Source organism: Zychaea mexicana (assembly GCF_025766255.1).
Source record: "Zychaea mexicana strain RSA 1403 chromosome Unknown BDB00scaffold_46, whole genome shotgun sequence".
In the NCBI taxonomy this organism is placed as follows: domain Eukaryota; kingdom Fungi; phylum Mucoromycota; class Mucoromycetes; order Mucorales; family Lichtheimiaceae; genus Zychaea; species Zychaea mexicana.
In genome coordinates this window covers 1-16,208 of record NW_026516709.1, presented here as the reverse complement: position 1 = coordinate 16,208, position 16,208 = coordinate 1, and the positions used below count along the sequence as shown (strand labels likewise).

The following is a 16,208-nucleotide window of genomic DNA, read 5'->3' as shown; positions in this document are numbered from 1 at the left end:
AAGGTACTAGGTGCTTTCGCTAGATAAGACGAGACAAGACAAGAATCAGAGATCGGATTGAAAGATCACTGAAAGGGTGAGACGAAGATCGAGCAGAACAAGACAGGAAGAACGGGATAGTTCCGGATAGATAGTCGAATGACTGGATGTTACCAGATAAGACAAGATATAGCAAGACAATCGAATTGACTTCTATTTGATGAATGGGTGTTGGGTATTTATATGGATTCAATTATGAAGATGGATGCGCGTGAATTAATATGTGTGCAAACATCACGAGGTCATGAAGAGGCCATTACAGATATTGATATACGCAGTCATCACAGTGTCACGAGTAAGTCGTTACACTTGCTTAGAGATCAATGTCGCATAGCCAAGCTAGGATTTTCTTGGCAGACCCATTTCCAGGTCATTGACCCTTTTTCTCCTGACCATATTCGACTTCTACCACTGCTACTTACCTATATTGCGCAACTGAAAAAAAGAAAAGATTGATACTTACCTGAATGCATATTATTAGTTGTTAATGAGGCTGTACAATATTACAAGTTTTCTTTGTTCCGACATTTATCCCAGCAGTTGTGAGAATGTGAAGCAAAACCTTGGAAGTCGCTTGACCTTACACTGTTGCATGCATCGCGGATCCTTGTCGATAAGGTGTCCTCTGACAGGAACCGGTTGCGCTTAACCTTGCTTTTCGCCACAGACCAGAATTGTTCTATTGGGTTAAGCTCAGGAGAATACTTAGGAAGATATACACATTTATATCCTCGATACTGAATATACTTTGCGATATCTTTGTTGACATGAATAGGTGCATTATCCATAACAATATAGTGTCCCTTCATGTGAGGAAACTTGTCCATTTCATCCAAAGTATCCTTCAAAAAGCTGATGTAGTGACCGGTTACAGTGCCAGTGCTCACTTTCTCATATTGGTCATCAGCCTTTCTCTTCTTACGAGGCTGTGGGATTCTCACGCTTACCTTAATTAAGCCTGAAGCAGAGATGGCACCTAAAATAGACGTTGTTTTCGCTCTTGTTGTAGGAACAGTAACAACAGCAGGAACACCCTTCTTTGACCAAGCTCTTGTGCGTTTCATGTTTATATGAAATGCAGACTCATCAAGAAATACGCAGTTTGTCAGGAAGTTCAAGTCAGTTTGTTCCCACTGACGGACCCAGTCATATCGCTCTTATATTTTTTCCACACTGTTTCTTTCAACAGATTGAAAGTCTGCTTTTTTCAACGAAAGGTTGCAGTGAAACCTCATGAAGTTGTAAACAGTGCTGCGAGAAACTTGAAGGTCCTTATACTTCTTCGCTAAATGTTCAGCTACTTCGATGACTGCAGTAGAAGGATTATCATCAATGAAGTCGGTGACAGTCTGCTTGTGTTCTGCAGTCAAAATGGGTCTACGACCAGACTTTTTACCCTTGTCGAAAATACTATCAGGTCGTTCATCATACTGCTTAACCCATCTCTGGGCAGTGCGAACATGAATACTAAGCTGTTTTGCTGCAGCTGATGCAGTCAAGCACTTGTCAATCTTCAGCTTAAAGAACCTGGTCTTATCTTGGCAAGTGTAGCGTACATATTCTCGCTTTTCACCCACTTTCTTCATATGAGAATCTTCGCTGCTTGGTTTATCCACCTGCATTGCGATGCTTTGAGATCCCACAGAAGCCGTCTTCTCTAAGTACTCAGTGTAAGAGGTAATTGTTTCAACGACAAATTGTTCCTGGTCAACAATATAATCCATAGGTTCCAGATTGCCATGTTCATCAACAACATTTCCCTGTCCATCTTCGTACAAAAATTGTGCACTCATGTTGAATTGCGATGTAGTGAGGAAGAAAAAAAAGCTTGGGGAAAAAGGCAGCGCACCCCTATATATATTTTTAGTGTGCCAAGAAATTCCTTGCTGACCTATGCGACATTGATTTCTAAGCAAGCGACATCCGTTTCTGGACATGCGACATAAATTTTCATTGGCTAGCGACATTGATTTCCATTGGACAACGACATTGATTTTCATCGGGCGCGACATTGATTTTCATTGGCTGCGACATTACTTATTGAAAATACTGTATTCAATAGTACAATGAGTTCGCAAGAGGTGTGTTACTTGACTTAATCAACCGCCAACAATATTTGAGGCATTTTCTTGAAATTCGTTGCAAAAAGCTTAAATCACTATGATAACTAATTTTTTTTGTTGGGGTGTTGAAGCAATCTACTACTCATCAAAACTGTAACTGTGGTTCAAATGTCGACAATGGACCATGCCCAGCTCATTCTCGCAATGTTCGTCGTAGAATAGGCAATGTATGTTTTGCGAGTCTATATATATTTATATTTGTATTACTGCAGTCTGTTTACTTTGAGAAATCGGTATGTAGATTGTTTTTGAAGACCCCACCGCTCCTGCTACTTCGAGAATTTGCGTCTGTGGCTCAACCACCTACCAAAGACGTTCCTACGGGCTTTGCCCCCTTAACCCTCGCAACCAAGGTATTTTACCTGAATTGATCAGTTTGGTATATAATATTGTTGCTGATAAAACTACAGTTGCCACACTTCCTACTTCTCTGTCTTCAGCAGCTGCCACCATTGTTGCCGTCGATGCTCAGCCATCCGCTCCTCCTCTACCAGCACCACCCGCCACTGTCAACGCTCAGCCGCCTCCTGTCGTCGCTACCAACTCTCCGTCTCCTCCACCTACACCTGCCGCCAATCCTCCTCCAGTAACGCCTGCTGCTATTACTGCCACCCCACCAGTTACGCGTTGCTCCAATTGCTGGGCACCAACGCACACGCGCCGCACCCACCGCCTCTGTCCATTTAACCCAAGCAATGTCGAGCATGAGCATGGGGCGCAATACCGCATTGCGCATGTAGTCCCCTTCGATCTAGAAGACGTTTTTGGGCCAAACATATGCTATACTGCCGGCGACTCCTTCCATCGTCATGTGTTGCCACGTATGGATACTGTTTGTCCGTATTGTGGTGCACTAATATGGTTGGATGAAAAGCTCACGATATCATCTATACGCAATCCTCGCTTTGGTCTCTGCTGCCTTTCTGGAAAGATCCAGCTGCCAATTCCTCGCGCTCCTCCTGTTCCTCTCCGTGACCTCCTAACGAATCGTAACAGTAATGATCCCGTTAGTGTCAACTTCCATACCAACATCAGGGCATATAACAGTATGTTTGCATTTGCATCCATTCTTGGTGGCAACGTCGATCCTGTCTTAGCAAGTGGTGCAGGCGGCGTACCCACTTACCGTATCAATGGTACATTGTATCATGCTGTTGGTGCACTAAGACCTGATAACCAGGCGCAAGCGAACTATTCGCAGATCTATTTCGCGGATACACAGGAGCAATTGGCAAGACGTACGACTTTGTATTCTGGGCTCCTCCGCGAGACGATCGAAATGCTGCAAGGTGTAATGGAGACGCACAATCCTTTGGCGCGCACATTCGTTTCTGCTGTCGAAACCCACGGTGATCAGCCACTTGGAACACTTCAGGCTGTAATTCGTCAAAGCAACTTGGGCCGTCGCTACGATCAACAGGGTTACCCTGAAGTAGCAGCAATGGTGGTAGAACGTACTGTAGATGGCACTGCACGGGAGCATGACTTCGTCATTCACGATCGTGCAGAAGGTCTTCGTCGTATCAGCTCCTTGCACGCATCGTATATGCCGCTCCATTACGTCCTGATGTTCCCATTTGGCGATAATGGATGGTTCCAAGGTTTGACTTGCGAGTCGGTGTCGCATGACACGATCCAAGTAACGCTGCGTGAGCACTACACGTACTTGCTCATGATCCGTAATAGCGACCACGAATCGTTCCTGCACTACTATGGGCGTCTCTTCCAGCAGATGGTGGTTGACAACTACGCACGTATCGAATTTTCCCGCCTTAACTTCATCCTCACCCACCAACGAACGATACATGCTGAGTTGTATAGTGGTGTTGGTGATAACGTCGATCTCAGGCAAATTGGTCGTGCAGTCATTTTGCCAGCGTCGTTTACAGGTGGCCCTCGCTACATGAAGCAGATGCTACAGGATGGGTTAGCAATCGTTCGCCAGCGGGGTAACCCAACGCTTTTCGTTACGTTTACTTGCAATCCAAGATGGCCTGAAATCGTTGCGGAGCTTCTTCCTAGCCAGCAAGCATACGACCGACCAGATATTGCAACTCGGGTGTTTCACCTCAAACTCACCCAGTTGCTCAAGGATATCAAGGAGTCGAAATGCTTTGGTCAAGTCGCTGGATACTTGGCAACTGTCGAGTTCCAGAAGCGTGGTTTGCCGCACGTCCATATCCTGGTCATTTTGGAGCAAGAAGACCGTCCACGCAACCCCACCGACTACGACCAATTTGTATCTGCTGAGTTGCCGAATCCCGTCACACAACCACAGTTGTATCGCACGGTGACAGCGTGCATGATACACGGCCCATGTGGTCCAGGCACCAATGCTGTGTGCATGAAGGATAACCGGTGCTCACAAGGCTATCCAAAACCATTTACCAACGAGACACGCGTCAACCGAGATGGATATCCCATCTACCGACGCCGTGAAAATCAACAAAACCGCCACCTCTTCCCTACTTCCAACTTTCTCGCCGACAACCGACATGTTGTGCCGTACAACCCCTACCTTAGCCACAAGTACGATGCACACATTAACGTTGAAATTTGCACATCCAACCGCGCCATCAAGTATTTGTGCAAATACATCACCAAGGGCACCGACCGAGCACAAATACAAACCACCGCAACCGCCACCACAACCACCACCAATACCGATAATGCCGCTGCCGAGCCGGTCAATGAAGTAGAGCAGTTTCAAAACGCTCGATACATTGGTCCGTGCGAGGCTATCCATCGTACGTTCGAGTTTGATGTGCATATGCACTATCCAACAGTCGTACGTTTGGACCTTCACTTACCTGGCGAACAGATTGTCAATCTACGTGACGATATGACACCACAGGAAGTTCGTGCAGCGCGTGACGCGGCAGAATCCGGCACTAAGCTTCTTGCCTTTTTCCGCCTTTACAGCGAAAATCGTGCAACAGAAGAGTATCTTTACTCAGAGATCCTATGCCACTACACCTGGGACAACAGAAATCGCCGTTGGAATCCTCGCACCAACCCTCCCGTCCAAAATGTTGTTACGCATATATTCCATGCTTCCCTCTCGAACATGGAATTATATTGCCTTCGCCTCCTTCTGCTGTCTGTCCGTGCTCCCACTAGTTTTGTTTCTCTGAGGCAGTATGAGGGAACAACATATGCGACGTTCTAGGAAGCTGCTGTTGCCTGTGGCCTTCTGGAGTCCGACGAGGAATGGGATCGCTGTATGGCTGAGGTTGTCCAGGTTGCCCCATCAGCTGCAGCAATTAGACAGCTTTTTGTCTATATTCTGACGAACTGCTCTCCTGCTGACCCAGCATCCCTGTGGACCACCTATTGCGAGTGTATGGCAGACGACTACTTCTTTGAGATGTGCAGGACGCTCTCTATTCCCAATGAAGCCGAATTGTCTGAGCAACAACTCGAACAGATCTACCAGCGCACCCTTGGTGACATTGAGACCCGGTTGCAGGTCACCAGTCATCATCTCTCCGAGTTTCCGTCGTTGCTGCAGACCTTTGTGACCGAGCTGGATCTGCTACTACGCCTTGAAGGTCTGGCACTCCTTGAAGGTCGTGAATATGAGGTGAATGAGCAGAATCGCATCCTGCAAACGCTGCTACCTACTCTCAACGACGAACAGCAAGCTGCATATGATGCTATCACCAATGCAATGGATGTTTTCGCTCCACACTACTTCTCTCGCGTTTTCTTTGTGAATGGAGCCGGTGGTACTGGCAAATCGCAGTTGTTTAAAACGCTGTTGAGCTGTGTCCGATCGCGTGGTGAAATAGCACTGCCTGTTGCTACATCGGGTATTGCTGCAATTCTGCTTCCTGGTGGCCGTACCGCGCACAGTCGTTTTAAGATTCCTATAAACGCTGATGCTGATACGACATGTAACCTTCGTCTTGGTGGACCACATGCATATCTGGTACAACAAGCCTCTCTCATTATTTGGGATGAGGCTGTTATGTGCAGTAAGCACAATTTTGAGGCTGTCGACCGGTCATTGCGTGACATCATGGGCGCCATTGATCCAGTATATGGACAGATTCCTTTTGGTGGCAAGGTCGTGGTGTTTGGTGGCGATTTCCGTCAAGTGCTTCCTGTTGTCAAGAGGGGTACACGTTCAGAGATAGTAGGCGAGACCATCCGTTCAGCTACCTTTTGGGAGAATCATGTCCAGGTCTTGCACCTCACTGTCAATATGCGCGTGCGTCAGGCTGGCCCTGATGCTGCTGCATTTGCTGATACCCTCCTTGCAATCGGTGATGGGCAGCCACCTTATACTGAAGCTGTTCAGATTCCTGCAGAATGGCGTATGGATGCAAGTGACACTATGTCACTCATTGATGTCGTGTATCCATCCATTCGAGCTTTTGATCCGCAACCAGAGCACTACCATGGCCGCGCTATTTTAGCCGCTAAAAACGTTGACGTTGACGACATTAATGAAACAGCGTACACACTTTTCCCTGGCGAAGGCAGAGAGTATAACTCTACTGATCGAATTGTCGATGCGGATGACCCTGACTATGCTCGAGCCAACTATCCCGTTGAATTCCTCAACAGTTTGAGTGCCAGTGGACTTCTATCCCATTCTCTGCAGCTCAAAGTGGGTATGCCATTGGTGCTTTTGCGCAACATCAATCCTGATGCAGGTCTGTGCAACGGCACAAAAGTTTTTGTCACCCGTCTTCTCGACCATTCGATTGCTGTTAAGCGAATCGATCAAGGCCATGCAGGGCAAGTGCATTATCTCCCTCGCATCTATATGTGTACTGCTGAGGGTGATTATCCTTTCATCCTTTCGCGCCGTCAATTCCCTGTCCGCCCGGCCTTCGCAATGACCATTCACAAAGCGCAAGGCCAAACATTAGAATATGTTGGCATTCGCCTTCAAGAACCTGTGTTTGTGCATGGTCAACTGTATGTTGCACTTTCCCGCGCCACCAACCCAAATAACATCCGCATTGCCATCGACCTTCAAAACATTACCGACCTCAATACAGCTTCCACTATCAACATTGTCTACCATGAGGTGCTTCTAAATCCTCCTCCACAACCGCAAACACAACCATCACAACCATCACAACACACACAACCCACTACCACCGACGAGTAAAGCTTTACGCTGTGCTACCCATCATCACAATATAGATTTCTTTTTTTTCTGTTATTTCCATTATTATTATTATCCATCTATTTCTTTCTATTCCACTGTCAAGCATCATCTGTCGCCCTGTTTTTTGATTCTAAAATACAATATAATTAGGTTGGGGTTCGGGTTTAGAGGGGGTGTTGGGGGGACGCAAATATGATCATCAATGTCATATTAGCAAAAGCATCTCTAGACCGTAACAATGAATTGGGTTTCGGTCTTTGCTTTAGTAAGTAGAGCGAGCTTGATTGAGCGTGTAACCATCGCATCTTTCATAATGTCCAAAGTTTTCTATCTCAACAAAATGTCTAAGACCCATTTCAAGAGCAAGAGAATTCCACCTTTGAAAATTCTAACGTGTAAATTTTGCGAAGAAACTGAACACGATCTGTTCAGTTGCGAGGTGTACATCGAATTACACGACCACCTCATTATTTGCGAGGATTGCCGATGTGTTGGGCATGAATCATCTGAGAGTACGGAATGCATTAACTCGGGTAATTAGCGTTGACACGGTAAAATCATACAAATATTCTTACTGTGTATGAAGTATTAACTTTGGGCATTTTTTAAAGCAGTGACGGTATCCTTTTTTTAACCAAACAATAAAAACAATTTCCACAACTGTTTTCGACATCACTTTTAAGCAGAATACTTTGAGAACATATTTTCAGCATTGTTTGAAGAACACTTGGGGGGCGGTAGGGGGGCTTTGCCCCCCACCCGGGGTCTGGGGCAGAGCCCCAGTAAACTGGTCCCTGGAGGACAGATGCTGACACGCAGCGAAGCGGAGGGGCTCACATCGTCCGGAAGCGAAGCGGAGGGACCAGTTTATATAATATAATATAATAAGGAGTTATCTTCGGGGATTGGCTTGGGACACAAAACTGAGTCACCAGCCAAATTGTGACCTTACATACAATAATCACATTGTAGAAAAAAATTGAGTACGCACTAGGTCACCGCTATGAATCATTTATGCCACATCTTGTATATGCCTTTGACATGCCATACATCCTTAGGCTCAACAAGCATAGTAGTAGCAATACAATAACATGTACATTGACTCATTCTCAATTAGATGAGCATCAGTGTTTTCTTTGCTATCACAAATGATATAAATAAAAGACTGTTTACTATTCTCAAAAATGTTGCCTTTATTTTTTTGCAATACATTTCCAACTTTTCAAGCTCTACACTTTTTTCTAACACATCTTTGTCAATTATGTCTCTTAACACCACTGCCAACTCCTCTACGTATCAGGCCTCACAAACGGCTATGCATGAATCTATGAATGAAACACACCATGAAGCACTCGAAGCACGCCTAGCCAATATGAAGAAAACCTATGTTAACAAGCAAACGGAATACCGTCAATGGTGCGATAGAATCATGCCACATTTGCCTACAGAAACTCATTAGCGCCGTCAAAACAGAATAATTTAAGGCTGGTCAATTTCGCTATGACAATATCCCCTCCGCAGACTATTGATCATCCTCGAGCAACAAAGCGATCTGACCCGCAGCATCGAGGTAACGGCGTTTGGCTGCACGAGTGAGTGTGGGGGCGTACCAAGACTCGTCAGGGATCTTTGACACAACATGTATCGGGTGGAGGTGATCTGTGTAGACCCAGGAATTATAGACTTGTCCTTGTGAATCTTGCAGCTAGTAGATATCCGTATCTAGTTTTACAGCCAGAATCTTATATGGTCCCTTCCAGTTGAGCTCGAGGCTCAATTTGTTCTCGTACTGCATCAAGACATGGTCACCCACAGCAAATTGTTGTGGCTTGAGTAGGGCATCCCAGCACGCCTTGTCCTTGGCAGTGTTTTTCTTGAGGCGGCTTTCTGCAAGTAACCTCGTTTCGCACAGTCGGCGGACCTCAGGGACACGGCCGGAAACGATGGGAGCGTCGTCTGTGTTTGATTCAGGTAGTAGCAAAAAAAGGGGCAAATGGTCACCTGATAATATTGGCTCAACACCATATGCCAAAAGGTATAGTGAAAAACCGGACGTACAGTGTTTTCGGACACGGTAGGCTGGACGAATTGATCCCAACGAAGGATTTCCTCTTGCATATACTTGCGTAACATTTGTTTGACAAGATATGTTTGACCTTGAAGCGGCCCAAATAGTACGTGAGGACCTTGGACATAAAATTAGTGCACGATCTGTCAAGATTTCGACCAGGCAAGAGAACGGTAGTACGATCTCTTCATAAATGAAGTTGGCAATTGCTTCACCAGTTGCATCCAGTACAGCACGAGCGATGGTCCAGTTCGTGGCATAGTCTACGGCCACAAGTAACCAGCAGTTGCCATTGATGGTAGTAAGTAATTCACCAACAAAATCCAAATGCCATTGAGATAATATGGGTGGCACTTCCAGAGGCCTCATTGGTGCATGGTGGATATGGCAATCAGCAGTGGCAGCAAGTTTGCATTGCTGGCAGGAGGCTAACCATTCTTCGATGTCCGCACGCATATTAGGCCACCACCATCGTTTGCACATCAAATCATATACCATTGTTTTCTGCGCCTGCGCAAAAGCGCGGTGAAACTGCTCGACTAAATCGGCGCAGCGAGCGAATAAGACGTAGTGCACTTCTTGGGTAGTGTTACCGACTCGGACCTTGCAGTAGACTTGAGCGTTCCATACCACAAACTTATCTTGGTGTTTTCTAGTAAATCTTTGTAGACTGCTGGCTTCTGGTCCTCGGCAAAAGCATAGAATTTTGGCCAGTCTGATTCCTGCACCGCCTTGAGTGCGTAGAGCAATTCGGGTTCCAAGCTTGGTTTTTTGGTGACAGCAATCGGGCCATCCCGTCTTGATAACAAATCGGGTACATGGTTGCTTTTACCAGGTTTGTATTGGATGTCTGGGTCATAGAGCTCTATATCGGCTATCCATCGCATTAGCCGTGGCGTTGGTTTTGTCTTAGACTAGAAATACTTCAGCGGGTAATGGTCCGAGTATATAGTATACTATCGCCTGTCAATAAAACAACACCACATTCGTAAGGCGTGAAGGATAGCGAGCATTTCTCTTTCTTGTACAGGGTATGATCGTTCTACAGATGAGAATTTTTTAGATTCGAGCACTAGAGGATGCGGGAGACCATCGGATCCTTCTTGCAATAGTACAGCACCAGCACTAAAGTCGGACATATCAGTCTCGATCATGTACGGCTTGTCCGGATTAGGTGGCATCAGGATGGGCGCGTCATACATTCTGGCCTTGATTGTGTCAAAAACCTATTGGCACTCAGGCGTCCACACAATCGCCCTTTTCTTCGCTCCTGTACCCTTCGTCAAATCCGTCAAAGGTGCCGCCAGTGTACTGAAGCCTTTTAAAAATCGTCAGTAATAGCTTGCCAACCCCACGAATTGCTGTACTTCTTGTACATTTGTCGGTACCGGCCAGTCTTGAATTGCTTGCACCTTTTTCGTGGATGGCCGTATTCCTTGAGCAGACACTTGATAACCAACGAACTCCAACTCGGTCTTGTTGAATTCACACTTTTTCAAGTTGGCTACCAGCTTCGCCTCATGCAGTTTCTTGAGTACCCGTCAAACGTCTTGTAGGTGCGCTTCTTCATCATCACTCGTGCTAAAGATGAGAAGATCGTCCAAGTACACGAGGCAGCACGTATCGAGGCTATCTCCCAGTGCCTTATTCATCATGGCTTGAAAAACCGGTGGCGAATTTCGTAGGCCAAATGGCAAAACTTTCTAGCTGTACTGGCTGTATCAAGTGCTGAAGGCTGTCTTGTCCTCATCCTCCGGTCGAATACATACTTGGTAGTAGCCGCTCTTGAGGTCAAGGCTTGTGAACTGGCGAGCATTGGCCAATCATTCGAGACATTTGTCGATACGCAGCAGTGGGTGTGTGTTACGACGAGTTAAATGGTTTACTGCACGGTAGTCAACGCACATATGCATAGACCTATCTTTCTTGCATACAAACAGAACAGGTGCACCCTAAGGCGATGAGCTTGGGCGAATGAGCTTCAAGTCAAGCAACTCTTTCAGCTGTTGACGCAGCTTATCTAACTTGAGTGGGCTCATCTTGTAGGGATTTCAGGAGACGGGGTCAGCATCTTCGGTGTCAATGACGTGCTGGACACCACGGTCTGGTAGTAATCCAGGTAATTATTCATGGAACATAGGAGTTAATCATTAATAATTAAATGTTCAACAAATTTTGATTTGTTAGAACTTTAACTAATTAATATTAACGGTGAATTATAAATAATAAAAATAAAAACAAATTAAATTTTTTAATTTTTTATTATAATAATTCTAAATATTATGTTTTATATAAATGTGTTTAATCTGGAACGCATATAACCATTTCTATTTAAACATATAAGCTAGACCTTTACAGTCGCTGCCTTAAGTTCAGATAAATTTCAATGAAATTAGAAATTTACTAGAACGCTTGACAGTTAATAAATATGAATTAACATCCCACATCTCCAAAGTCTTTGACTAGGGATGTCCTGAAGTAGTCATTGGTTGTTAGCTTGTCTTAAGCGTCTTCTGTCTGGACGTAGCATACAAACACTTCATCAATCCCCTTACTGCGTTCTAAGCGTTAGACTTGAAGATGTGACAGTAGGTAAGAGAGCTCAGGGACTTGGTGTGTGTGGCGAGGTTTAAGGGCATAAGTATGAGAGCCCTTACTAATACTCTATGTGTCTTGCTCCCAATCGGACACTGGCTGTACGGCTTTGAGCCAATCGCGACCGAGGATGATGTCAAACTTGGTGTTGAGCATGTACGCATCCGCCTGATGCTCGTAACTTTGAGCGTTCAATGTTAGCGTGGCTTGACTGGAAGTTGACAGTACATAACCACTGGCAGTTTCGACCTTGCGACCAACCACCGAGCGAGCAGGCAAACCAGCGGCAATTCTAGCTGAGACATACGAGCCAGTAGCACTAGAGTCAATCAACGCATTAACAGCACGACTATTGCACAGCATAGAATACAGTGGCAAATTGGATTCTTTTATTGATATTAAGGAATCAAAGTACTAACTGTCTTCCTCTAAAGTGCACTGTAGCACCTACATGTCCTGGCACTGCGCAAACTGCAGAAGAATCAGGTAGTAAAAAGTACCTGATTCTTAAGAATTAATTTTAGGAGAGGAACACCGCCTGATAAGGATGCAAAAATGACCTGCGACGTTAAAAAAAGTAGGTATATACACGTTGCTGCATGTGTATTGCTATATGTTTTTAAAATATAAAGAAGAGAAATCCTTTCCCTTTATTTCGAAACATGCCGGCGCTGACATCGGAGGGAAGAAAAAAAGAGTCAAGGGTTGTAATGGCATTCTTTTTCTCAATGGCAAGCGATGATGGAATGAGGAGTAGTATTATAAGCCGAATTTTAAAGAGTGTAGCAATAGTTAATAGTCAGGTCCAATAGTAGTTTGGGGGTGGAGACAAAAAAATAGTTCAATAGCATCTTCGTTCGTTGGGGGGAGAATCAGTTTGGGGGTGTTATTATGTTATGTGCATACTACAAAACACATCCAAAGCGTGCAGCATAAGCTAGCGAATTTAATAACAAAACAGTGGCAAAGAGAAAAGCTATTAAAAGAGAAAAAAGCAGTGGTTTGCAAAAGTTTGAGTTGAGTGATGATGTGAATGATTCTCTATAATAAAACCATTTAATAAAAGAGCTAATACCAAGCAAAACGGTGGTGCCGCTTCTATTTCTAATATATTACACGTTTTCAAAGAAATTTGATCCGACACGTTTTTTGATGCAGCTCATTTACGCTCAAGAAGTTATACATATTTGCTGGATGAAAAGCACATTGCCAAGAAGCTTGAAAATACATTGCTAAGCTGTATCAATAAAGAAACCAACAATTTATATCCATCGCTCACTATACATCATGTGTAATATTTGTTTTGATTGATGAAAAGAAAAAAAAACATACTGTATAAAAGAAGGATATAGAAGAAGAAAAAAAGTACGATTATTTAAACTTATCATCCTCTGTCACACTTACCGTTTTTGAATTTTTATCCAACATGTCCATGCCCCATCCTAACACCGGTAATCCTGAACGCAGCATGATGTGTTTTTGCGACCTGTGCCATAGCCGATATCCACAGTTTCGATATGATCTTCTTACTCCACGGCAGTATACTGATCATCAGAATGCAGCTTTACAGCAGGCTACGCTTGCTGCTGCCCTTGGTCTACGAGTAAATAATGGTACGCCTGTAATTGTGTTGGTGTTAACGTGATGCTCAAAGGAAGGGGAATTGCACGGGTCTAACATGATATGCACGGACCAGATGGTGATACAGCAATGGGTGAGCCTTCTGACGGTGCTACCGAGACTGACGATCAAGTTCCAATGGCTACTAATGGTACGTTAATATTATTTGACACCTGAATGAGTATGTGTTGCCAGTTTAGACATGCGGTCAGCTAATATACAAACAACTTTTGGTAAATAAAAGATGATAGCCCTGTTGACCATTCCAACAATGGAGAAGGAGAACGAGATTTCGACATTGGGGACAACAATGCACAGAATCCCGAGGCACTGCAACTGCAGAGCGTGGTACTGCCGGAAGGAGAGCTAGAGATACAGCATTTTGATCTGCCCGAGGAACCACTTGCAACAGGGTCTGTAGGCGAGAACGACATCAACCCGGTAATCGACATAGAGTTCAACGGCGAGATCGACGATCTAGAAGGTACAAGAAAACGTTGTTATTGGCGCTTGGAGAAAAGGTTATTATCAATACAGGTAGAGATAATAACGAAAAAATAATAGATAGATTAAGAAATCGACATACCTGTCAATGATCCATTGGACCATATCCCCCATCCACTGATCTTCGTTTTTGCATTTCTCATCTTGTTTCAATTGCACCACATATCAGAACGAGCAGCAGTCCACCTCATCAGCTTTGTTTCAGTACTGATTGGCAGCATTGCTGGTAATACCCTCCGCCAACACATCCCAAAGACCCTTCCAGCAACCATGCACTACCTCGTTCGATCCACTTGCATTCCGCGAACTGTCCTCAGATACGAGTAAAAACGTCATCGGTTGTGAGCCTTTACCAGGAGATACATACTGATCAATGGAAGGCGGTCAATCAACAAGACTGGTGGAAGAGCATTACACGCTCTTGTTAGAACACTACAACAACCATTATGCACAAGGAGTTAGTCATGGTGCCAGTCACGAACAAAGACGCATCTTTGCCAACAATAGGGTAGAAAAAATACGTACCATTGAATTGTTGGTCAAACATATCGATCAGCAACAGCCAGGTCGATCCGTGGTTCGCACATCTAGGTACTTTTTATCCAAGGTACCCGTGATGTTGCCTAGACAGGACAAGTCCAATACTACATCCGCCATTTACTTGTCATTGACCGCGTCCCTACCATCCACTACTTCGCATACGTCTGTTGGTACTGCACAGAAACAACAGAGCAACGATTCGCCAACGAGGGTCTCGAGGAATGGAAAAGCACCTTTGGCCAGGATGATTATCAGTCCATCTTGCCGGTGCATCGAATATTCTCACAGGTGTCAATCGTTGCATATAGTGACCAAACAGATCCTAAGTCCGCGAAAATCGTTGTGATTCCTTTAACACGTAGAAGAGTAGTAGAAAGTAAAAACACAAAATAAAATAAAAGCAGTAGTTGTCAAGGAGAAAACAAAACTTTTATTTAGCCCAAGCGGGCAAATTATCCAACACCTTTTCTTCAAGCACAGCTTCAAAGACCGGGCCAGGGCGTCTCTCCTTTTTCTCCACTTTCTTTTTTTTTCCATTGTCGATCAAGACATCCAACTCACGAAAGAACTCATCGACCTATATTTATCTATATTACATTGACTGTAAAATGTGAAAGCAGGACTTATGTACCTTGCTGTTTCGAAACGACGGCTTGCAAACGCGAAGCACGCCTGATGCCTCACCGTCCGAGAGCTCTGGCGACATACACTCACGACGCAGAAGGCGCTCACCATGCAGGTACCGCCCATCCAAAGAGGCCAAATACCTTGTATGAGCGACCTTGCGCTCTTTGGCTTTCTATAATATGCGATATATACAAGTAAGACTTTTTAAACACTTACCACTTTAAACCTCTTTTTCTTGCTTAACCACATTCTCTTGATACTGACTTGCCATACTCGTTTGCCGCGCTTACTGCGTAGGGCAATTGCAGCTCTTTGCTCAGGGCTACGCTTTGCGACATCCCTCTGGCCGCAAAAGTACTGGTGCACTTTAGCCCGTAAGGCCTTGTCCCCAAGAACACAACCTCTGTCCCCCTCGCCGTTGCAGTGGTCAATGATGATCTTTGTGACCAGCTTATTGTGCGCAGATCTAAAGTCCTCGTCCAAACGATAACCAGACTCGGACGAAAACCGGCTATGACGAGCGTGGATTTGGCCTAACAACTCAAGGAATTAATTCTACTGTCCTAGAAACCAGGCAAGATGAAAACTCGACAATCTTACAAGCACTTCCTCCACTCTTCGTCTGTCAACATCAGGTGCTGCCATAGACGTAGGCTGTTGCTGCTGTTGTGCCAAGTAAGTTGACATTGATGCCAACTGCTGTCGCATCATTGTATTCTCGGCTTGCAGATTGTAGCTATCCTGGAGGAGGAGGACGCTTGCGTTGATACGGCCGAGCTCCGTATCCTGCGCGTGTTGCTGACGGCGCGCGTCAGTGTTGCTGTTGTTAGGGGTGTTGTTGTTGGAAGACATCTAATATTAAGAAGGTAAGATAATGATTACTGCTACACGATCTCAGGTTTATTAACGATATTACTTTAAGTAAGAGCAAAAGGTGGTGGATGGCGAAATGAATGAAGTGGAGGAA

The 16,208-nt window shown here is 44.9% G+C and overlaps 2 protein-coding genes across 2 annotated transcripts; one reads left to right on the top strand and one right to left on the bottom strand.

Moving 5' to 3' along the window:
• Nucleotides 1-13,633: 13,633 nt before the first annotated feature.
• On the top strand, nucleotides 13,634-14,051 carry BDB00DRAFT_788655 (uncharacterized protein; the record flags this gene model as incomplete). The annotated part of the gene is given in 3 exon segments (XM_053120827.1): nucleotides 13,634-13,721; nucleotides 13,815-14,011; nucleotides 14,025-14,051. 3 exon segments carry the CDS (start codon nucleotides 13,634-13,636, stop codon nucleotides 14,049-14,051), a joined length of 312 nt encoding a protein of 103 aa, XP_052978770.1.
• Nucleotides 14,052-15,044: 993 nt separating this feature from the next.
• On the bottom strand, nucleotides 15,045-16,093 carry BDB00DRAFT_873248 (uncharacterized protein; the record flags this gene model as incomplete). The annotated part of the gene is made up of 4 exons (XM_053127068.1): nucleotides 15,045-15,191; nucleotides 15,246-15,413; nucleotides 15,515-15,781; nucleotides 15,842-16,093. 4 exons carry the CDS (start codon nucleotides 16,091-16,093, stop codon nucleotides 15,045-15,047), a joined length of 834 nt encoding a protein of 277 aa, XP_052978769.1.
• Between the last annotated feature and the right edge of the window lie 115 nt (nucleotides 16,094-16,208).